At 38.0% G+C, this 26,274-nt stretch overlaps 1 protein-coding gene across 2 annotated transcripts in view; it reads right to left on the minus strand.

Annotated features, from left to right (window-relative positions):
* PDZRN4 (PDZ domain containing ring finger 4) overlaps window positions 1–26,274 on the minus strand; it is a gene marked incomplete at its 5' end in the record, with an annotated part of 384,403 nt that overhangs the window by 144,496 nt on the left and 213,633 nt on the right. The window contains one exon of one of the 2 annotated variants that reach the window (XM_081249262.1): window positions 11,798–11,866. The exons of the other annotated variant lie outside the window; for it this stretch is intronic. Coding sequence (XP_081105388.1) covers window positions 11,798–11,866 — 69 coding nt within the window. Of the gene's footprint in view, window positions 1–11,797; window positions 11,867–26,274 lie in introns of those variants that run through there. 2 annotated transcript variants of the gene reach the window in all.

Genomic DNA, 26,274 nt, shown 5'->3' on the forward strand with positions numbered 1-26,274 from the left:
TATAATGATCACTTTGAATTCTTTTTATAGTAAGGAGGGACAAAGATAAAATGAATATTGTAAAAATTTAGCCATATTTTACTATTTCAGTGATGGATATAAATCATGTAAAATAAAAAGAAGTATGAATTAAGCTATTTTTACACAAAATAGCTAATTCAATTTTTTCTTGTTTTTTGAATTTTATTTATTTATTTATTTTTATGTAGCAAGTTCTTATTAGTTATCTATTTTATATATTAGCGTATATATGTCAATCCCAATGCTAATTAAATTTTACAGCATGGAAAGCAGCAAATGAAGAAACATGACAGTTACTAAATCAAGAAACAATTAATCTCATCACACACAAAACACTGTTTTGCTTTATATGAAGTATACATATTATATTTTAGACACTTTACTTTTATCTATAATATAGTAAATCATTATCACTATGACATCTCATGATACCTTGTTCCTCTTTCTCTCTCCTTCATAGAATATTGTACCTTGCATTATAATTATTTGTGAACAAGTGTGTATTACTGGAGACTGCGGGACAGTAAACACCTTGAGGGCAGGGATCCCATCTTAGTCTGCTTTTATATCACCTTCAATAAATTGCCCTGTACACAGAATTCACTTGGAATTTAGCCATTCATCCTTTACTCAAGAAACATCTATGTGGGTAATGAGTTAGATTGAAAACAGGGTTTTTGCCCTCCAGAGATTCAGAAACCAGTGAAAATCACAAACAAGTAAATTGAGAAAGGATACCATTTGGTACATGTTATGACAGAGGTAAGCACTGGTTACCTTGGAAGGAAAAAGGAGGGGGTATTCTTAAGTTCAGGGACTCCAGGAAGATTTCCTGGAAAAGGTGGTACCTGACCCAAGCTTTGAGGAGGGCTACAACTTAGTGAGCTAAAGGGCAATGGGGAAATTCTAGGAAGAAAGAACAGCAAGGTATATTGGCCAGTTTGACAATTAAGGAATAAAAATTGTATCATTATCCATCATGACTGGCAATTTTGAGAAAAGGACCTGATATGCTGAATCCACCTGGGTAATAAAATCCTCAGTTTGGGAGAAAGGTCAGGGAATAGGAGTGCAGTAGAGGTGAAAGAAGGACCGATAGAGCTTGTTTGTTTTTTGTTTGTTTGTTTCATTTAGAAAAGCAATGACAATTTTCCCTTAGTTTTAAGATGTGAGTTCTCCCCAATATCTTCTTGTTTCTGAAATGGGGATGCAGCTTGCAATCAATACGGATATTAAAGGTGGTAGCTTGTCACCCCTGAATGCCCCCAGCTGTCCTTACACTTGATGATGAGCCTTGCAAGTAACAATACTGTAAAACAGATGACATTTTCAAAACCAAGAAAATACATAATTTTGTAGTTTCTCAAATCATCTTGTTTTCAAAGAGAACTCAGTGAATACTGGAGACAAAAGCTTTCTTTGTGAATGCAGTTGTAGCTATATCCCCACTCCTATTCCTTGACCCAATATGTATTAAATACCAGGCACTGTATGATATGGTAGAAATGCAGAGATGCAGAAAAACTAAACATAAATACAGAAGGATCTGACTATATTTCAAATTCTGGAGGAGCTTTGGGAAGAACAACCTACTCTGTCTTGGGTTCAGAGAGAACTTCCCAGATGGTGAGCTTTGAATTGAGTTACAAAGGATTAGGGTTTTTATCAATATATGTGTAGGGGTATGAAAAACACACTAGGAAAAAGGGACATTTCAATGAAAAGCAAAGAGATGGGGAAAATCACGTTGTTTTCAAATAAGAAATTATAGTTTGGTTTGGTGAAAATTTGGGCTGTTAGGAATGTATGAGGAAAGACAGAAGATTGTGAAGGACTATTCATGCCAGGCATAGATTTATGGGAAAGTGGGGAAAGGCTTTCAAGCTCTCAAAAGCAGGAGTGTCAAGTCACTTTCCCATACTGATGGGCTCTCATAGGTGAGACAATTTGATTTAAGCTGTTAAAACAGATGGGGAAAGTGGTAGTAGAGAGGACCTGCTTCTCTTTGTTATACTGAAAAGGCCATCTCTGTAGAACCCTCTGAGGAGAAATATAAATAGCATCTATTATCCCCCTGCCTTTCTTCATCCTTTCCTCCTTCCCTCCCATTTCTTTTTCCTTCTTCCTTTATCAGACGTTTATTGAGGACCTATGATGTGCCAGGAGCTCAGTATTTATGGATCAGTTTAGTGAATAAGTATGGAAAGCTCAAAGGGAGAAGAATATTTGATATTTATAATAAAATGAACATGGACTTTGGCATTAGGCAAATCCCAGTTTGAATCTCAGGTGTTCTACTTGCTGACCATCTGAATTTGTCATTTGATTACTTTGTGCCTCAGTTTTCTCATTTGTAAAATGGGGACAATATTAGCTAACTCACAGGGCCACTGAAATGAGATCATAACCTCAAAAGTTACCATTTATGGCATCCCCATAATGTGTTATGCCCTTTAAATATATCTCATTTAATCCTCAATAAAACCCTTCAAGGTTGATATTACTCAATTAAACAAAGGCTCAATGAAGTTAAGTAACCAATTCACAGTCAGAGGAAATAAGTGGTGCTATTGCTTGATTCCAAAGGCTCTGTTCTTTCTCCTGTGCTCAGTGCCTCTCCTATGTATCACATTGTGCTTGGGCACTATTTTCCATGTTGTCTTAACAGTGAGGTTCACAACAGCATAGGCAGAACTAACTTCAAACAAACAAACAAAAATATGAGCTGCTAAAGAAATACAGAGCACACTTAAGGAGTGAATTGCAAAATCTATCCATTGCAAATCAACTTAGCATGGCTGTGCTCTTTTAAATAAAGTGCCAAGAAAACAATATTTACACATATTCCATCATTTAAATTAACTTCAGAGACGCTATTTGATTGCATCCTTATGGTTTATAGAGCCCTGCAGTGATGCCTGGCACCAAGTCCATTCATTTTTGCAGGAAGATCAAGATACTCAACTATCCTCATCCCATATCCTGCTTTGGTCAGGCCGTTTGTCCCATTTTCCCTAAATATGTCCAATTAGTCATATCCTATGACTTTGCTTTTACAATGAATCCTGGACATCAAATATACTACATTGACTGACTGGATATACAATAATTATGCTGAACTTAAAAATAAACCTTGGCTCCTAACCTAAGCCACTCTAAATAAGGACTACAACCATGAAGACCCTTAGATTATCCTTACCCATATAGAACTGCCCTTTCTCTGTAATGTCTGCTGTGTTAGGGTTGTACATTTCCACATTTATCTTCTAATTGCTTTGTGATTAAACACCTTGAAGACTGACTTCTTAGCTTATGCTTCTTTTGCAACCTCTGTTGCTACCTAGCACAGTACTGAGCACAAAGCAGGTACAGAATAATTATTTTTGGTTATTCAAAGTTTCCCAAACTTTCCTTTACTTCAAAAAACATTAATATCTGAATTCTACCATAATTCAATTATAGGAAAATATTACTATCAGTGATTACAAGAGTGGTCTTTAATCCATGGATTTATTATTTTTCAAGCCATACTTAGTAATTCTCTTTGTTCATATACCCTTGAAAAGAATTTTTTTAATTTTTATTATTTAAGTAAAGGTACCTGTGACAGACCCTTAAGAGCCTTAGAAGTAAAAGGTTAGTTCAGAAAAAATCTAATTTCCACTGAGATGAGAGCAAGTTTCTAAAAATTTCCTACAGTATTCTTAAAAAGCTACATAAAGCAACAGTGGGGGGATGTTCCTCACTAGGACCCAAACTACCATTAAGCAAGATTTATAGTTTGTTACAAAATGGCACAAATTAGCAATTAGATGTTATATGTTGGAACAAAGGAGAATATGGGGCTGCTACCTTTTAAGCTTTTTGTTGAAAGAAACAAAGAACTCTTCATAATAAACTTTAAAGCTGTTACTCCACATTGGGAGTGAAAGAATTAAGAGAGAAGGAATGAATATAGCTGGAAGGGAGATGGAGATGGATGGAGCAGCTTATATGGATGACTTTGGAAACGTTGCATTAAGATATGAAAATCACAGTTGTATTTGAATTACCTAGAATTCTAAATCTGAAGACAAAATTACCACCCAGTGGTACCTAAATCCTTATTAGTCACAAGAAGAAGACATTTATTAAGAATAACACCTAAAATTCTTATGCTGTATGCCACAGAATGGGTTATAAGAGAAAACAGTGATTGAGGCAGAGCCTGTTCTGGGCAACCTGCTCACATTTCCTTCACGAATGATAAACTTTTCAAGGGCAGAATCCTTCATAGGACTACAGTCTAGGGCCTCTACTTGAGTACCTAGTGATTTAATTTTTGTATCTTTCTTAACCATTTAATAGGATTGATTGCATACCTAGTAAATGACTTGTAAAAATTCAATATATGAAAATATACCCACATAAAATGAATTTATTGAACAGTGATTGGCTGCTGTGCAAAGATTTTGCACTCTCAGTTAATCTTCATAAATAGTTCCTCTTGTAAAGTTCTGAAATCACAGTTTGCTAAAGATAAGCAGCCCATTTGCTACTATCTAACAGGATTGGAAGTGAATAAAAAAGTGCATATGTTATGTAATGATGTAAATAAAATTATGTATTTTAGAAATATTTCCAACAGATATTGAAATTAAAGAATTTTCTAATCAGATTATTCCACTTAACTAGCAAATTCAGGTGAGTTGAAGAGTCAAATATCTCAGCATATCTATTAGCTAAGTTTTCAGCAACACGTCTCCTTTGTGTATAACATGGAACCAGTGAAAATGTTTTCCTCCGGTATTTCCTCTAAATAGAAAGATATGCAACTAGAGGTAGCTGATCTTCTCCTGGGTGTAGAACAATTCAATAAGTAAAGAAAATTTGAAGAAATTAAAGGTATACATTAAAAAAATATGTGATATTCTGATCCTTATAGTAGAGAAAGGCACTTCATTTATTAAACCTACCTAAATCATTAAGATATTTATTCTTATTCATATCAAAAATGCTCTAACATTTAAGGTTTTCTTCAAAAGGCTTGGACAAGGTAAAGTCTAACTAAAGGTACATGTCTTATTTTTTAATCACTATATTATCACCACCCTATGCACATCATAGTTCAAATGTGAAATCAATTTATCTTACTTTTCAAAGCAGAAGTAAAGATGACTTTCATTTTTAATATTCACAATTTTAAGCAATTTTGCATTCTAAAAAAATCAGGGCTAAAATAATTCGTACTCCAATGTTAGTAGTAACTCCATTTTTTATAATCTGCCTTATCCCAGAGAAACTTCTTGAAAGTGCAGTCGACTCATCTTTGAATCCACCACTTTCTGGATTTTGTCCACATTTCTCTATTTAGATGCTCTGTTAATTATCACCACTGACCTCGCTCCTGGTTAGGTTCCTCAGGAAGCTAATTCTGAGACAGAGTTTAGTGGGAAAGAGCTGAGAAGCATTCCCTCTGTGGAAGGGAGGAGAAAGAAGCAGGACTGGGCAGAAGGAGAACTGAACTATGATGCAGGCCCAACAACAGTTGCAGGGAGCTCTGGAGCTCGAGCTGCCTTTCAGAGGGTCCCAATTCAGGCTGAGATGCCCAGGCCCATGTAGACTTGCATCCATCTGCCATTGGAGAGATTGAGCCTCCTGGGAGGGGAATAACCTTGGGTGAGGGGCTCTCTGCAGATAAGACAGTCCCTGAGGGGCTGACAGTCCTCTCAGCAGCTGGGGCAACAAGTCCTTCCTGAAGAGGGACCCGGGCAACATACCACATATTTTCATATCCAAAGACACTGTAGTTCTTATCCTGTCTGACCACATTGACCACTCCTTTTTAAACACCTTCTCTGCTTGGCTTCTCCCACTATTCTTCTCCTCTTCCTTCTCACTCTATAACAGTATCACTTTTTCTCCTTTTCTTTCTTCTCCTTTTTGTGTTTCTTAATATTGTGTCCTTGGTTCACAGCTCTCCTCACTGTTCAGTTTTTCTCCTCACTTTTTACATCCTTCTGGGTGATCTCATCCACCAAACACATATATGCCAGGTCTTCATTTTGAATATTCACTGTCTGCCAGCATTGCTCAGATAGCCCATGATGAACTCAGTGGCCTTCTCTCCTCTTTCCAGAACTCACTTCCCTTATCTTATTTCTCCTCTGTAAGTTTCACTATACCTCCCTGGTCTCACAAGCCAGAAGCCTAATGAATTTGCCTCCTCAGGGTCTCAATTCTGTCCTCGCTTTTACATGATTTCTATCACTAACTAACTCTGCAACAGCCTCCAAATTAGCCTCCCTTGTAGTTTTGCTGTGGTACCTACCCCATCTCCAACCCAAGCCGAATGTCCCCAGACACACATCACAGCCAAGTCTACACTCTTAACTCCTAACAGAGTGATTTCTCCCTCTTTAAAAACAAACAAACCAACAAACAGGCACAATCCTGGGACATGGGATACTCTCCAAAGCCTGGTGTTGCCCACCACCTCTCAGGCCATGCTCTAGAGCCTGCCTGCTACTTGAGGTTTTAGTAAAACTTGTCACTTGTAGTTCCCCTACTCCAGGTCCATTCACACCTAGCACCTGTTTGCCACCTCCATGGACTTCTTTACCCTTCCATCTCTTTGATTCTCTCTCCCTTCTCATCTCCCCTAATGCCCCCCCAACCATCAAGTCCCTTTGCACTCCTCTAGAAGTCTGTCAACATCTCTGTTAATTCAACATTTTCCTTATCACATTATATGAAAATTCTCTGCTTATGTGTCTTTCTTCTATTGCCATAGTGTGCTTCTCAAAAGCAAGGACTGTCACATCTGTCTTTGCATCCCCCATGGAAAAAATGAGGACTTGGTACATATTGGACAATCGAAGCTTACTGAAAGTAGTTTATTGAACTGAACAGCATGGCTACAGTTTAAGGCAGCTGCTAATTGGTTGACAAAAGCAAGACATTATTGTGATGTGTCCTCATTTTTTCCTCTGATTGTAAAGGATAGATAACCTCATTCAAGAAAATTAAAATGAATGGAGAATTTATTATAGAAACATACTGGAACTGGGGAAATGAGGCCTCTCTGAAGACCTGTTATTTATTATTTATGCTTCTCTTTCTCATGACCCATGTGCTCGTAGAGACACTTTGTCTAAAGTGTCTCTGATTCTCAATATATTTGATCCTCGTAGATCTGGTGGACCACAGACCCTCAAGCTTCCCAATATACTTAAAGCCTTCTCCCTCTCTCGATCTCTCTCTTTCTCCCTCTGCATTCCAATCCCCTTAGTAATGGCCTGTTTCCCAATAAATATTTCTGAGACTGAAAAAAATCCAATTGCACCCTCAACTTCATGTACTAAGTGACTGCTCCTGGTTTAATCAGCTGTTAGATATGGGACAGAGAGGAAGGCAGAGTGATATGGTCTTTCACTAGAAGCTATGGATGGGGCAGAGGCTATGGTCTTTCAAGGAACCATGGTGGGACTCAGTGAGTGTCTGCTGGCAGGGTGGGGGTTAAAGGACAGTCAAGCACCTGACCTGCCTTCAAGGAGTGCACAATTCAGACAGATGAATGTAAAAAACAAGAAACTCAAAAAGTGCAAGCAAAATGCTATGAGAGTTCCAAGGTGGGAAGACATCAATTTTTTAAAAATCAATAATTGCAAAAAGCTCTCTGCCCAAGGAGACATTCAAGCCAATGGGGCAGGTTTGAATAGCTAGTGATGGAAGAAAATAGACAGTGATGGGAGTGGATATAGAGGGCGTTCCACAGAGACTGAAGGAAAAGAACTACATTACAAGGGTCTAAGTTGGGAAGTCAACTTAAAGAGAAAAGCAAAAAGATTGGTCTAGAGAGATTATAAATTGCCCTGGGGGAAGATCCGTGAAAGAGAAAGCCAGAAAGGAACCTAGCACCAACTCAGAAGGTCCTTGAGTATATTGGAATAAGAAGTTCTACTTCATTATATAGTATATAGTAATTGGGAGTCATTGAATACTTTCTAGAAATATTGTTTTAGCAACAGCAATCAGAGTGGACTGGCACACTGACAAATTCTAAGTGGAAAAGTTGTTACCATGATATCAGAGAGAGTTAATAAAAAAAATTGTGATTATGGGAAGACAGGAATTGATGCTGGGGAACATGCAGAAATAAAATAACCAGAAGGTCACTGTGTGGATGAAGAAGTACCTATTTTAATTCGGTGTTTCTGAGTTTCACTGATAGCAAGAATGATGGTGAGACCTTCGCTAGCAGCAAGGAGTGTGGGGGAAGGATGACATTTGGGTAAGGAGGTTAAGACATTATGAGTTGGGTTTACATAGTATGAAACAAAATAAATTTCTGAGGGATATGGGATGGTTACTAGAGAAGGGAGACTACACTAGATTAAAGAAAGTTGAAGAATAAAGGAGACTTGAACATATTTAAAAATTATAGGATGCTATCCTGTAACTCCTTGTTCGGATTTTGTGAGGATTTAATAAGATGATGCTTAGAGAAACAGTGCTTAGCACAGTGCCTAGAATAAAGGAAGTGCCCACTGTTAGCTGCTGTCAATACTGTGATTGTTGTCACTGTCCATGAAGGTTCCATTTCAGTTTTGATACTAAATCATGGGTGCAGGTTGTGGGGAGACCTTCCAGTTGTGCCAAACCAGTCAATATTTGCCCCCATTTGGAACATGGTATTCAACACCAATGAACACCCCATTGATAAATTTCCATTATTTAATCAATCAAAAAGTTACATTCGATTTATGTATGAAAAATCAAACTTAGAAGTCAACAGGTTTAGATATTACCATACAATCTCCCTCATAAATAAATCTGTTTTTAGGTCAGAAATGCCTAACAAGCTACTGCAGCTCTCTTGGTCCAGCTGGCTATTTAATCAGATTAGTACAAAACAGGCAATTTAGTTCGTGTCAATAGAAGGGCCTTGTTCAAATTACCCATTTATTAATTCTTAAGAGGTTAATAAATAACCTACTTTGAATAAAATAAATCACTGCAGATAACAGTTGTGTTCCTGGCACATATAAGAGTTAATAGATGCATGAAAATTGCTTGGTATGAAGGTTACTGGATCTACACAAACCCTAGATTCTTGCATCTGTGTTCATACTGGAGCCGGATTGGCCCAACTCCAGCTGAAAATAATTTTCTTGAAGCAACATTCTTTTTCTTCTGCCAACTGAAAGCCTTAACTCCTCTGTAGGAGCAAAAAATATCAACCAAATTTAAACTTGACCTCATTTCACACTTAGGTACATTATTCTGATTGTTTCACTGGACTCCTCAGTGAGCACATTTGCTTTTGTTACAAATCTGAAACTGTATTCTACTTGGCCCATATTATCAGATAGCAAAATCTAGAAATATAGAAAGAACATTTTTAAAAGTTCAATTCATAATGATTCTGTTATAGAGAAATAATCCTTTTGCTCTTGGTCATGTAGGTAGTATTCACTGCTAGTCTTAAATTTTCACATCCCCTGATAAACTTTAATTTGCCTTAGCTTGTAAGAAATAATAACAAAAGAAACAAAAAGGCAGGTGCCCTGAGAATTACATCTATAAATAAATACATATGATTTAGACCATCAGGTGTTGACGTTCGTGTGAGGTAATTTGCTTTAATATACCAGCTAGAAATACGCAGGCTTCCAATCCCCAGTCACTTTTGTATATAGTATCCTCTCTTCTGGGGGCAGCTATGTGCCCTCGTGAACACCTGGTTAAAAACATGCTCACTTTCATGTGTGCTCTGAGCTGCTGCTCCTCCCAATAAAAATAGAAACTAGTCTGCAACACCACACGGGGCTCCCGTGTATGATATGAGCCTATCACTGGTTTCCTTTGATATCTTATCTATTCCATTAACTCAATAAAACAGAGCACAAAGTTAAGGACAAACTGTAGGAGGGCTCCCCTTGGAAAACACACACAAGACCTTTAAGCTGGGGTTTTAACTTATCGAATAAAAGCCAGTTAAATGGAAGCTAATACTTCATTTTCACCCCCTTTATTAAAGATCATAAGTACTACAATTCAGGAGTAGAGAAAATAAAATAACTATATGAAGGAGTACAGGTAGAAGCAATAAAGAGTATGGCTTATCTATTTTCTCAAGATTTAGGAAGCACTTAAAGGCAAAACTACAGACAAGCACTCTAAAATTCTACAACAAAGGCTCCTTAACAAATACAGTGGTCCTTTCTGGATGCAGAAATCTGGCTTGATTTCTTAGCAGAAGATAAACAGCTTAACCGAGGCATAATCAGGGAAGATGCCACCTACTACTTCCTCCATATTATACTTTTATGTCAATTTAGTAATTCAGAGAAAAATTAGATTGATTAATCCACTCCCCTGCTCCTCCACCACCCAAAGAAAAACAATAGTATAACTCAAACTCTTATAAACCAAGCTAAAGGGAAGTGTTCCACCTAGAGACTGTTTTCATGAGTCCAAGCAGATGAGAGCTTAGCTAGGAATGAAGATGATTTTAACCTAGGCTCACAAGTTGGTAGTAAAAAGAGAAGCCAAAGGTATTGCCCCTGGTGTAATTAACAATGTTAATCTTCTTTTTCCTCTCTATGGTGATAAAGGAGTCATTTTTATATTTAATTAATGCAGAGGATCATTTTGGAAAGTGGCTAATGAGCCTCTGATCACATTACCATGAAAATGTGCATTAACATTGCAACTAAGGAGGCTGTTTCGTGTGTAGCAAATCCACTTTGTAATTAGCCCACTGTGAAATGAATCACGTCAGGGGGAAATCTGAGGGAACCAGTAGGCAGTGGGCACTTGGCAACTGCTGTGCCCACAGACCACCAACATCCCAAACATTGTCTTTCATCAGCAATATCATCTAAAAACAAAAGTAGTAGTATGTCACATCTGGGACAAACCGGAAGAAGGGAGGAATAAACTTTATTTTGCCAAACAAGAAATTTGGACTTCACACACCCCCAGGGAAACCTGCCTAAATAAAATGGTGAATTAATAGAATTCTATGAAAACTCTGAAGGCTGGGAATATTATTTTCTTATTTTTATTCTGAAAAGCCCTCAGATACACATTAAAGGGACATCCAAATTTACACACAGTTTTCCTTTTTATTACAATACAAATATTGTAATAAGCTCTTGAAATTAATTTCTAGTGCTAAACAGACAAAGAAATTATAAAAAGGATCCAAGAACAAATGATAAGAAAATTCCTTTACCTACTTTTTTAATCCAAGCCGAGACATTGCATGTATTTTTTTCTCATAAAATACAAATATACCAGGTCTTCCTCTTAAAACCAAAGCACGAATTCCTAATTAGTCAAATAATTCTTCTGACTAACAAGATTTGGCAAGAAACTTTTCCTGTCTATTCCAAATAACTGAGCTCACAGACCTATTAAATCCCAATATTTATGCAGACAATGATACATTTGATTTTCAAATGTCAACTCTATTCCAAACTGAAAGAGGGGCTTCAAAATATTACAGACATGAATCTCAGTGTTACTCCTTTTACTTAACTGACATCTTGGCAGTAGATACAAAAAAAATGTTAAAAAGAATCCCACAGGAAGTCATCTGAAGGGGGAGTGGCAAGGAAGCTGAAAACTGCCACCCCAAACCAAAATAAAAAGCCCCCAGCCAGCAAGTCTACCCTTCATTCTGAAATCTACAGAAAGAAAAATTAAATCTAGCCACAGTTCATTTACCATTTTTCAGACAAACACAAAGCCTGGCTATTTCGTTGCTGGTAACAGACCCTGCACTCACCTGGGAAACTTCATACAGCAGTTTGTAGTGTTCCTCTCTTTTCTGAAAAGTGCACAAATTGCAGCCCATTCTAACAAGCAGAGAGAGAGAGCAAATCTTCTAATTTCCCCAGAACTGAAAGGCAAGAGAACTGAAAGGGAATCACCCTCCAGACTTGACTACTGTTTTTCATCAGTCACTTCAGTCCAGAAACACAGACAAACCGCTGTTAGCTGGAAGCACAAGCCAGGGTGCTGTAGAGCAGCATGCTCTTCTTCGCTTTCCCTAAGTATCTTGCACTCACGGATACACACACAGAGTTTCCAGTCAGTTCATGGCAACACTCCCCCTGTCTCTGCATCAGTGCACATGACTACACAGATTCCAGCTCATGAATATTAATAGTACCTCATTGATTATTTATGACAGAACATGTTAGCAGGGAGGGGTGTCATAGCTGCTGCTGGTGACAGATGAATATTCACTAATTAAGAAGCAAATGTAGTGTGGTTAAACAAAATTCACTTGTGTCAATACCATCTCTGTTTATTAAGGATAGAGGGGTTGAGCATAGGGCATTTCAAAGAAGAACATACACTTAATTTCTCCATTAATGTAAGCTTTTAATATGGGAGTAAGAAATTCAGAAACAGAAATATTATACTTAGTTAACATCTCCATGTTTTGTCACAATTAGAAGAAATATTTTCAGTATTATTAAGTCTAGGGGAATATGGATAGGAGCAATTATTTAAATTTATAAAATAAACACAGAGGCAAAGGAAAATTTGGGGAGTGATGTGGGAAAGGAACAGAAGATGGGAGGTGTCATTCAGAGTTTTAATCCTGATCCTTCAAAAATAACTGAATAGTTCATATGTAAAGACCATTACTTACTAGGGAGGAAATAAGGCATATTTTCTTAATCTAAATAAAGAACATTTAAGCAAGTATCAGTAGATATACTTGTACAGATAATAAATATTTTAATTAGATAATGGAGCATACCTATTGAATGTAAATTTGCAGCCCTGTAATACATACAGGTCTATATTTAAAAATTAGATAAACACAATGCCTTTTCTGAGAAAAATTTCAAATGCATATAGTATTTATGCTAATTTTATTAAAGTCATATATAATATTTCAGAAAGCTGACACTGGTAATATTTAAATTCTAATGTAATGCACATTGACTCCATTTATGATTGTAAACTTAGAGTTCATAATATACAAAGGTGAACACAGACTTAAAAACTAAACTTAAATGTTTAGATAATAGAAGTAATGAATTTAATTTCATACTCTAGCAATATATATATTGTATTGCAAGCTGGCATTTTTTGTCCCTTAAAGATATGCTGCAAACAGCTAAAGCAGATAATAAAAGAAAATTCCTTTTGTTCCTGTACTGACTTATCCACAACCTCTGCTAATTAAGAAGTATGTGCTTGTACCAGCACATCTTTAAACTGGACAGGATAGCAGGTGGGTTCCAAAGCAAAAATAATGACTTGGAAACTGATGACTCTGGTTAGGAATTACATTGGATCCTGAAGATTTTTAATTGCTCAACACTTATGGATAGCTATTTTGGGGGTCCAATTTCCTAAAAGTGCTTTGTCAAATGTTTAGAATCGATAACAGGAAATGATTCTAATGAGTACTAATTGTTAACAAATTGGCTTTGCAACTAGCAACACCTCAACACCAGCAAGGAGCCAGGAGATAAGCAATCATCTGCTGCTTATCAGTCATTTCCCTTGGGATGTAATAATCCGATTTTCTGGGCCTAATTTCACCTAACAGCCTGGATGTAAGCCAAGCTAAGAGAACTAGATGAAAGCGGCATCATAATTGAGGACCTGATGTGAACAAAGTTTACCAGGACTTCCTGCAAATTAGAAACCACTTGTAGTAAATATTAATTATTTTGATTCCTTTATGAAAAGGATATTTTCAAGGAAGTATCTGAGGGGACCTTTGTGAAAGCCAGTTGTGGCCACAAACAGATGCAATCTCCTTAGGTGCAGCTGTAAAATATATATGTTTGATGTTTTTTAAATTTTAATTTTCTTTGAGTCTCTACACCACTTCCCATGAAGTGTTCTTATGCTAGAGATCACATCCTCAAAGCAAGCATTGACTGTTTTTTGAAGGATTCTATATTGCTGAGCTGTGATAGAGTTAATGACTCTCAGATGTTTAAATTCTGTGCTTTAAAAAGTCAGATCAACAAAGTGAAAGAGCGGCATGGACATATATACACTACCAAACGTAAGGTAGATAGCTAGTGGGAAGCAGCCGCATAGCACAGGGAGATCAGCTCGGTGCTTTGTGACCGCCTGGAGGGGTGGGATAGGGAGGGTGGGAGGGAGACGCAAAAGGGAGGGGATATGGGAACATATGTATATGTATAACTGATTAAATTTGTTATAAAGCAAAAAATAAAATAAAAAATTAAAAAAAATAAAAATAAAAATAAAAAGTCAGATCAAGGAATTAGAATGCAGTAAGGCAAGGATGGTTCACTCATCTATCAATGAAAGTGTTTGCTTCCCTCACGGATAAAAGCCTTTATGCAACAGGTTTTGAAAGCTAAGTAGGAAACAATTATTGAAGCTATGGTTGCTTATTGGGGCTTTCTTATAATATTTTGTAGTTGGCTTGTAAAGAAAAATTAAATAATCACAGCTTTAAAATATTTTCTTAGTCATAAAAAAGTAAAGAACGAACAGTGAAGTAAGAAATTTCAAATTAAAGCTATTCTTTCAGCAATAGTTTTCTTGGCTGTTTTCTTTACTCATTACTATTTCTGCTATTCTCTAATTTCTATCTCAGGAAGCAAGGGCAGCTTCTCCAATCATTTATCAAATGCTGCCCTTGGCCCATGCACCTTGGAAAGATTCCATCTTTTGCTCCTAATGGGTTCATCCTGGAGAATTGAAAGGTGATTTGAAAAAAAGAACTATAATTCCAAATTTCTCTAAATTTCAATAGAGAATGGGGGTTAGATTTTTCCAATGACTAAACTGTGAAATCTTGTATTAGAATATAAAGTTTGAAGCAAATAGAGACAAATGAGTTAACCTGAACAATGTTTTAACAATGCAAATAGATTAGATATTATCTGTTTTGGACAGTAATAATATGGAAGAGTATTAAAAATACTCTTAAAAATTTTTAAGGTAAGTTGAAAATAAACAGAGAATAGATGTTTATCTTCCCAAATATCCTTAGGAACAAATTCATCAAAGTGTAAAAACATATGTTGGGTTGGGTATATATTTCAATATATAGTTGTTTATTTTAATTGCTTTTAATTTATGTTAGTTTACTCCCCTCAAACGTAGTGGCATTCAAAATAGGAGATGTTCATCAAGATCTAGACTGCTATATAAGAGGGCTCAGTGAGAAGTAAATGAAAGAAAGGAATCCAGCATTTATCTTGCTTTTCCTATATAAACAGTACTGCTAGACTAACCAAATAGTAGATGAGAGGAAGTTTCTCTTTATAGAATTATGCCAGCTAACAAACAAAAAAAAGGAATGATAGAGCATGCCCATGCCAGCAGCCCTTAATTATTTAATGGACCTAGTAGTGAGAATTAATGGCTGCTGACATGACACACTCACGCACACACACAGGAGATAACTGGACATTGTGTATCACCTGACAGAAGAAAACGACACCTTTCCAAAAATGAGTCTTTCCCAAAGTTGAGCAAATTACATGGAATGTGGAGGACCAAGGAGCATGTTAAATTATGCCATGGAGATGCAGTCAGCCAAATTCAAACTGTGGGCAACTCAACATCGATAGATACACATTCCAGTTTCTGAGAGAGAGGGAGAGAGGGAGAGAAAGGAAGAGAGAGGGAAGAGGGGAAGGGAGCTAGAGAGAGGGAGATATGATGGCTAGAAAGTCTACAGATTAAAAGAGACTTTAATGACATTTTATAAACAGACATTACTAAGCTATATGTTTGGGTGTGCAAATCATTTGGGTGATAAAATGATAAATAAACCTAAGAAAATGATTACCAAAAAAGTCAAGAGGATGGTTACTCCTTAGGGGTAGAGAGGGAGCCGTGTTTAGGAGGGGACACCAGAAAGTTTCAGCGTGGCTAACAAAGTTCTAACTCCTGATCTGGGTAGTGGTTTTACTAGGTGGTCATGTGATAATTCATTTAATTGAGCTTTGTTTTATGTGTTTTCTATATTTTTGCTACATTTACAAGAAAATATTTTAAAAACTAATTAACAAAGAGGGTGTACCTGGGTTCCATCCCTGGTGGTCAATACAGTACACAGTTGCAGGCCCTACCAGAGAGAGATGGACAGTCCAAATATGCCTATTTTGAGCCACTGATCTCCTTGAGTCTGTGACAGCTGCCATCAGTTGCATATGATTCTTTCTCTATTGCCTTTGCAATGACTGGGGCTGTTTCTCCTATGTGGGTGTGGATGTTCGGTAAGTAACTCCACTCTCTGACCCTCCCTCTATCTTTGCCACAGTCATGTGTGGATCTTCTGACTAGGCTGTGACTACCTATCTTGACACCTAGTATACAAATTTCCACCTTAGTCTCAAACTTGAATTCATTTTAGGGATATATCTGGGCACTTTTGAGTAGACACTTAGCTGCCTAACATTTTCTAAAGTTAATATCTTATATTCAATCACAAAGAACTGAGGCTCAGAGAGACAGGGATTTGCTCAAGGTTAAAGTGAGTAAAGAGATCTGAACTCAGTTCTCCAATTACAAATTCTGTGGTTGAATTTGATAGCTAGTTTGCTGAGCTATCTCTCTTGTAGAGGAAGCTACATCAATATGCCTTTACATGATCCTGATGACAGGAAATGAAGGCTAGCCCTTCAAAGTGCTGAAATGAAGTGTGAGAGAGAGAGAGGAGAGAGAGAGAAAGAGAGAGAGAATGAACAAACCTTTAAAAAGATAGATATAGCCTGAAATAATGAAAGTGATTTGTAGTTAAAAATGTAAACTTTATCAAACTACTGAAAAAATTTTAATATGTCACAGCTAAATCACTTCAGTTGGCTAAAACCCCTCCACAGCTTTCATTGCATGTGGTCCCTGAGTGTGCAGTAGAAAGTAGAAGAAAGGACAACTCATCCCGGTTTGCCTGGGATTTCCCTGGCTCTTAGCTCAAAGTTCCCTATCCTGGAAGGCCTACAGTTTCGGCAAACTGGTCCCTGGAGTGCGCACCTCTTTTTTCAGGCTCCAGCAAAGCCAAACAGCTGTATACGGGTCCCCATCTCTTCCTACTGTTGGCCCAGATTTTACTTCATCCTGCTTATTCTTCAGAAACACAAATCAAGCTATTGTGGTTCAGTTTAAATGCTCTCTCCTTCCTGGACTCTTGGAGTTGAAGTAGTGATCTCTTCAACTTGTGAATTCTCAGTGCATTTTATCTGTATCCATCTCAAGACACATAACACTGTTACTTTACATCATTTTTACATACACAACTTACCCCTCTTATTGGACTATGAGACATGTGAGGACAGCAGTAACATAAGTCCTGGGTAACCTGAAATGAGTTGGTCAATTGATCTTTGACTTCCTCAAAATACTAGCCTGGTGCCTTTCACACTGCAATAGAGGCATAGTGAATGACTGACGGTTATTGGGATATGAGAACAGACCTGATTCTGGCAAAGTGACATATATTTGTGTTTCTACTCTATACCTAATTTCCAGGTGACATTTTTCCCCCATTAGGGCTGGTTCAAGAACATTAAGTGAAAGGACTGAAGAATCATAAGCATTAAGATAGATTTAATCTGGTTCAATTCTATAAACATAAATTCAGGAATCCATGAAACAGAATTTTTTGTGCCAGGTACACAAATAAGTAAAGTATGATCACATGTGTTTTATCAGTTATTTAATATATATATATACTATGTATACATTTCAAGTTATACTTTGTTCCACATATTAGTCACATATTCATCTATTTATTCCCCAAATGTTTATTGGGCACTTATGTCTGGCGGTATAATAATGTAAGGCATTTGAAATTATACATCATCTCATTTGATGTTTACAATTTCTCTGAAGTAAACATGTCAGATATTATCCCTTATTTATTAATGAAGAAATTATTAGATGTTGAAATTCCCAATGCCAGGAGACCTAGAGCCTTTGTCTTTTGGCTCTAAACCAGTGTTTTCTCCAGAATACTATGCAATATCAACTAATATCATGAATTTACAAAAATTCTTCTGTTGATAGTACACATGTGACATCCATTTGCTTAGTTACAGCTCCAAGGACCAGTGTGTAATGGAGCATCCTTTTCACACTGTAATCACTAAGTGACCATCTTCATTTTGTATCTACAATTACTGCTTGCAGAACTAAGAGGGCTTTACCAACTTATGGACTCCTAAGAATGTCAAGTTATTAGACTAGACTCCAATGGAAAGAAGGGTGTGGATTGCAAGGAATAGGACTAGGGTTCCATTTGAGCTTTGTTACTATTACCTGTGTCACTTTGTGCAACTTACATACTCTGAAATAATACTTAATTTGCAGGCTGATTGTGAAGATGGAATGAGATAAAATACATGAGAAGGAATTCATTAACTGTGAAGTTTTTGGTCCATATTGGGGCAATGGCTCGACATGTGTTCTAGAATCATTCTGCCCTGGGTCAAGTCCCAGCTCCCCTAATTTCTATCTATGTGATGTTAGGCAAGTTATTATTTTTTTAACTTTCTCTGTTTCTTTGTTTCTCATCTCTAAAGCAAAGATAATAATAGCATCTACCAAACAATTACTGCAAGGGTTAAAGTTGCTGTGATGATAATGTGTCATGTATACTTGGCACATAGGATGTACCCCCATCCCTACTGGCTACTAGTAATCATACAAGTAGTGTGGTAATGATAATAATGATCTCTGTTTCCAATTTCCAGGTTATCTATTTCTAATTTTTCTATCATAATAAATCCCTATTACATTAGTTCAAACTTACTTCATGGAAACATCATAGCCATACTTCTGTCCACCTTGTTTGCTATTGTACACTTGCATGTTTGTCATTCAACAACTTCTGAAAGGCTGTTTCCCATCCCCTTGTATAACAGAAATAGTGGCGCATGTTGTAAATGCATAAAAAATTTTTCTGTGTAAAGAATGTAATGTAGAGGACTTCCGGGTAAGATGGCGGAAGAGTAAGACGCGGAGATCACCTGCCTCCCCACGGATACACCAGAAATACAGCTACACGTGGAACAACTCCTACAGAACACCTACTGAACGCTGGCAGAAGACCCCAGACCTCCCAAAAGGCAAGAAACTCCCCACATACCTGGGTAGGGCAAAGTGGAGAGATCCCCACACAGAGGATCGGTGCCGAGCGGCGCTCGCCGGCCCGAGAGGCTTGTCTGCTTGCCCGCCGGGGCGCGCAGCGCCGGAAGCTGAGGCTCGGGCTTCGGTCAGAGCGCGGGGAGAGGACTGGGGCTGGCGGCGAGAACTCAGCCTGAAGGGGGCTAATGTGCCACAGCTAGCCGGGAGGGAGTCCGGGAGAACTCTGGAGCTGCCGAAGAGGCAAGAGACTTTTTCTTCCCTCTCGGTTTCCTGGTGCGCGAGGAGAGGGGATTAAGAGCGCTGCTTGAAGGGGCTCCACAGACGGACACGAGTCGCGACTGAAAGCGCGGAGCCCAGTGACGGGCGTGGGACGCTGGGGCTGCTGCCGCCGCCGCCAAGAAGCCTGTGTGCGAGCGCAGGTCACTGCCCACACCGCCCTTCCGGGAGCCTGTGCAGCCCGCCACTGCCGGGGCCCCGGGATCCAGGGGCGGCTTCCCTGGGAGAACGCACGGCGCGCCTCGGGCTGGTGCAACGTCACGCTAACTTCTGCCGCTGCAGGCTCGCCCCGCACTCCGTGCCCCTCCCTCACGCCCGGCCTGAGTGAGCCAGAGTCCCCAAAGAGGCTGCTCCTTTAACCCTGTCCTGTCTGAGCGAAGAACAGACGCCCTCCGGCGACCTACACGCAGAGGCGGGGCCAAATCCAAAGCTGAGACCCAGGAGCTGTGAGAACAAAGAAGAGAAAGGGAAACCTCTCCCAGCAGCCTCAGAAGCAGCGGATTAAAGCTCCACAATCAACTTGATGTACCCTGCATCTGTGGAATACATGAATAGACAACACATCATCCCAAATTGAGGATCCTGGAGTCAGTGCTGTGCCTCTGAGGTGGGAGAGCCAACTTCAGGACACTGGTCCACAAGAGACCTCCCAGCTCCACATAATATCAAACGGCAAAAATCTTCCAGAGATCTCCATCTCAACACCAGCACCCAGCTTCACTCAACGACCAGCAAACTACAGTGCTGGACACCCTAAGCCAAACAACTAGCAAGACAGGAACACAACGCCACCCATTAGCAGAGAGGTGGCCTAAAATCATAAAAAGTCCGCAGACACCCCAAAACACACCACCAGACGTGGACCTGCCCACCAGAAAGACAAGATCCAGCCTCATCCACCAGAACACAGGCACTAGTCCCCTCCACCAGGAAGCCTACACAACCCGCTAAACCAACCTTAGCCACTGGGGACAGACACCAAAAACAACGGGCACTACGAACCTGCAGCCTGCAAAAAGGAGACCCCAAACACAGTAACATAAGCAAAATGAGAAGACAGAAAAACACACAGCAGGAGAAGGAGCAAGATAAAAACCCACCAGATCTAACAAATGAAGAGGTAATAGGCAGTCTACCTGAAAAAGAATTCAGAATAATGATGGTAAAGATGATCCAAGATTCTATTTCCCAGATCCAAAATCTTGGAAATAGAATAGACAAAATGCAAGAAACAGTTAACAAGAACCTAGAAGAACTAAAGATGAATCAAGCATCGATTAAAAACACAATAAATGAAATAAAAAATACTCTAGCAGATCAATAGCAGAATAACTGAGGCAGAAGAACGGATAAGTGAGGTGGAAGATAAAATAGTGGAAATAACTGCTGCAGAGCAAAATAAAGAAAAAAGAATGAAAAGAACAGAGGACAGTCTCAGAGACCTCTGGGACAACATTAAACGCACCAACATTCGAATTATAGGGGTTCCAGAAGAAGAAGAGAAAAAGAAAGGGACTGAGAAAATATTTGAAGAGATTATAGTTGAAAACTTCCCTAATATGGGAAAGGAAATAGTTAATCAAGTCCAGGAGGCACAGAGAGTCCCATACAGAATAAATCCAAGGAGAAATACGCCAAGACACATATTAATCAAACTGTCAAAAATTAAACACAAAGAAATCATATTAAAAGCAGCAAGGCAAAAACAACAAGTAACACACAAGGGAATCCCCATCAGGATAACAGCTGATCTCTCAGCAGAAACTCTACAAGCCAGAAGGGAGTGGCAGGACATAATTAAAGTGATGAAGGAGAAAAACCTGCAACCAAGATTACCCTACCCAGCAAGGATCTCATTCAGATTTGATGGAGAAATTAAAACATTTACAGACAAGCAAAAGCTGAGAGAGTTCAGCACCACCAAACCAGCTTTACAACAAATGCTAAAGGAACTTCTCTAGGCAAGAAACACAACAGAAGTAAAAGGCCTACAATAACGAACCCAAAACAATTAAGAAAATGGGAACAGGAACATACATATCGATAATTACCTTAAATGTAAATGGACTAAATGCTCCCACCAAAAGATACAGATTGGCTGAATGGATACAAAAACAAGACCCATATATATGCTGTCTACAAGAGACCCACTTCAGACCTAGAGACACATACAGACTGAAAGTAAGGGGATGGAAAAAGATATTGCGTACAAATGGAAACCAAAAGAAAGCTGGAGTAGCAATTCTCATATCAGACAAAATAGACTTTAAAATAAAGACTACTAGAAGAGACAAAGAAGGACACTACCTAATGATCAAGGGATCGATCCAAGAAGAAGATATAACAATTGTAAATATTTATGCACCCAACATAGGAGCACCTCAATACATAAGGCAAATACTAACAGCCATAAAAGGAGAAATCGACAGTAACACACTCATAGTAGGGGACTTTTACACCCCACTTTCACCAATGGACAGATCATCCAAAATGAAAATAAATAAGGAAACACAAGCTTTAAATGATACATTAAACAAGATGGACTTAATTGATATTTATAGGACATTCCATCCAAAAACAACAGAATACACATTTTTCTCAAGTGCTCATGGAACATTCTCCAGGATAGATCATATCTTGGGTCACAAATCAAGCCTTGGTAAATTTAAGAAAATTGAAATTGTATCAAGTGTCTTTTCCGACCACAATGCTATGAGACTAGATATCAATTACAGGAAAAGAGCTGTAAAAAATACAAACACATGGAGGCTAAACAATACACTACTTAATAACGAAGTGATCACTGAAGAAATCAAAGAGGAAATTAAAAAATACCTAGAAACAAATGACAATGGAGACACGACGACCCAAAACCTATGCGATGCAGCAAAAGCAGTTCTAAGAGGGAAGTTTATAGCAATACAATCCCACCTTAAGAAACAGGAAACATCACGAATAAACAACCTAACCTTGCACCTAAAGCAATTAGAGAAAGAAGAACAAAAACATCCCAAAGTTACCAGAAGGAAAGAAATCATAAAAATCAGATCAGAAATAAATGAAAAAGAAATGAAGGAAACGATAGCAAAGATCAATAAAACTAAAAGCTGGTTCTTTGAGAAGATAAACAAAATTGATAAACCATTAGCCAGACTCATCAAGAAAAAAAGGGAGAAGACTCAAATCAATAGAATTAGAAATGAAAAAGGAGAAATAACAACTGACACTGCAGAAATACAAAAGATCATGAGAGATTACTATAAGCAACTCTATGCCAATAAAATGGACAACCTGGAAGAAATGGACAAATTCTTAGAAATGCACAACCTGCCAAGACTGAATCAGGAAGAAATAGAAAATATGAACAGACCAATCACAAGCACTGAAATTGAAACTGTGATAAAAAATCTTCCAACAAACAAAAGCCCAGGACCAGATGGCTTCACAGGCGAATTCTATCAAGCATTTAGAAAAGAGCTAACACCTATCCTTCTGAAACTCTTCCAAAATATAGCAGAGGGAGGAACACTCCCAAACTCATTCTACGAGGCCACCATCACCTTGATACCAAAACCAGACAAGGATGTCACAAAGAAAGAAAACTACAGGCCAATATCACTGATGAACATAGATGCAAAAATCCTCAACAAAATACTAGCAAACAGAATCCAACAGCACATTAAAAGGATCATACACCATGATCAATTGGGGTTTATTCCAGGAATGCAAGGATTCTTCAATATACGCAAATCAATCAACGTGATACACCATATTAACAAATTGAAGGAGAAAAACCATATGATCTTCTCAATAGATGCAGAGAAAGCTTTCGACAAAATTCAACAGATATTTATGATAAAAACCCTGCAGAAAGTAGGCATAGAGGGAACTTTCCTCAACATAATAAAGGCCATATATGACAAACCCACAGCCAGCATTGTCCTCAATGGTGAAAAAATGAAACCATTTCCACTAAGATCAGGAACAAGACAAGGTTGCCCACTCTCACCACTCTTATTCAACCTAGTCTTGGAAGTTTTAGCCACAGCAATCAGAGAAGAAAAGGAAATAAAAGGAATCCAAATTGGAAAAGAAGAAGTAAAGCTGTCACTGTTTGCAGATGACATGATACTATACATAGAGAATCCTAAAGATGCTACCAGAAAACTACTAGAGTTAATCAATGAATTTGGTAAAGTTGCAGGATACAAAATTAATGCACAGAAATCTCTGGCATTCCTATATACTAATGATGAAAAATCTGAAAGTGAAATCAAGGAGACACTCCCATTTACCATTGCAACAAAAAGAATAAAATATCTAGGAATAAGCCTACCTAAGGAGACAAAAGACCTGTATGCAGAAAATTATAAGACACTGATGAAAGAAATTAAAGATGATACAAATAGATGGAGAGATGTACCATGTTCTTGGATTGGAAGAATCAACATTGTGAAAATGACTCTACTACCCAAAGCAATCTACAGATTCAATGCAATCCCTATCAAACTACCACTGGCATTTTTCACAGAACTAGAGCAAAAAATTTCACAATTTGTATGGAAACACAAAAGACCCCGAATAGCCAAAGCAATCTTGAGAACGAAAAATGGAGCTGGAGGAATCAGGCTCCCTGACTTCAGACTATACTACAAAGCTACAGTAATCAAGACAGTGTGGTACTGGCACAAAAACAGAAAGATAGATCAATGGAACAGGATAGAAAGCCCAGAGTTAAACCCACGGACATATGGTCACCTTATCTTTGATAAAGGAGGCAGGAATGTACAGTGGAGAAAGGACAGTCTCTTCAATAAGTGGTGCTGGGAAAACTGGATAAGGACATGTAAAAGTATGAGATTAGATCACTCCCTAACACCATACACAAAAATAAGCTCAAAATGGATTAAAGACCTAAATGTAAGGCCAGACACTATCAAACCCTTAGAGGAAAACATAGGCAGAACACTCTATGACATAAATCACAGCAAGATCCTTTTTGACCCACCTCCTAGAGAAATGGAAATAAAGACAAAAATAAACACATGGGACCTAATGAAACTTCAAAGCTTTGGCACAGCAAAGGAAACCATAAAGAAGACCAAAAGACAACCCTCAGAATGGGAGAAACTATTTGCAAATGAAGCAACTGACAAAGGATTAATCTCCAAAATTTATAAGCAGCTCATGCAGCTCAATAAGAAAAAAACAAACAACCCAATCCAAAAATGGGCAGAAGACCGAAATAGACATTTCTCCACAGAAGATATACAGACTGCCAACAAACACATGAAAGGATGCTCAACATCTTTACTCATTAGAGAAATGCAAATCAAAACTACAATGAGATATCATCTCACACCAGTCAGAATGGCCATCATCAAAAAATCTAGAAACAATAAGTGCTGGAGAGGGTGTGGAAAAAAGGGAACACTCTTGCACTCCTGGTGGGAATGTGAATTGGTACAGCCACTATGGAGAACGGTATGGAGGTTCCTTAAAAAACTACAAATAGAACTACCATATGACCCAGCAATCCCACTACTAGGCATATACCCTGAGAAAACCATAATTCAAAAAGAGACATGTACCAAAATGTTCATAGCAACCCTATTTACAATAGCCCGGAGATGGAAACAACCTAAGTGTCCATCATCGGATGAATGGATAAAGAAGATGTGGCACATATATACAATGGAATATTACTCAGCCATAAAAAGAAATGAAATTGAGCTATTTGTAATGAGGTGGATAGACCTAGAGTCTGTCATACAGAGTGAAGTAAGTCAGAAAGAGAAAGACAAATACTGTATGCTAACACATATATATGGAATTTAAGAAAAAAAAATGTCATGAAGAACATAGGGGTAAGACAGGAATAAAGACACAGACCTACTAGAGAATGGACTTGAGGATATGGGGAGGGGGAAGGGTAAGCTGTGACAAAGTGAAAGAGCGGCATGGACATATATACACTACCAAACGTAAGGTAGATAGCTAGTGGGAAGCAGCCGCATAGCACAGGGAGATCAGCTCGGTGCTTTGTGACCGCCTGGAGGGGTGGGATAGGGAGGGTGGGAGGGAGACGCAAAAGGGAGGGGATATGGAAACATATGTATATGTATAACTGATTAAAAAAATAAATAAATAAATAAAATAAAAATAAATAAAAATAAAAATAGCAGGGGGAAAAAAAAAAGAATGTAATGTAATACATTTAGAGTAATAACCCTGATGTTATATTTACTTCTTTTAATGCATAATGTGTAAATAATGTGAACATAAGTGTACAAGAAACTGATGATCACATCTGAAGCAAGATTCATACAACGGTGAAATAGGTAGTTCTTTGAAATTTAATGATGACTAATCTAGCCCAGTATAATATTGGCTTTCTTGATTTGATCATCTATAGGCCAATTGGCTATGTACATTCCAGGGTATCATGTTTTGGTAATGTCACACTGTTTAGCAACGTCATGGATAGTATGTAGGGTTTCCCAGCACACTACCATCACTGTTTTTAGTTCTACAGAAGTGACCTAGTAAATGCTCAGCAAATCCTTTCATTTACCAGAATTTTTTGAACACCATGATGGGTAGAGAATGGTGATAATTCTTACACATTTTTGAAAATAAGAGCTAACACTCATTTAGCATTTAGCATTTAGCACTTATATAGCATTTTTTATATACCAGTCATAATTCTGACACTACTGTTATTAATTTGGTTTAATCCTCATGTCAACCCTCATAGGTGAGTACTATTAATATCTCCTCTTGACATGGGTAGAAAATGGGTCACGTTAATAGTAAATGGGGGAGCTAGGAGTCAAACACAAACAGTCTGGGTCCACTGCTTAATTAGTAGTTTATACT

This window comes from Mesoplodon bidens (genome assembly GCF_964165515.1).
Source record: "Mesoplodon bidens genome assembly, chromosome: 11".
Lineage (NCBI taxonomy): Eukaryota > Metazoa > Chordata > Mammalia > Artiodactyla > Ziphiidae > Mesoplodon > Mesoplodon bidens.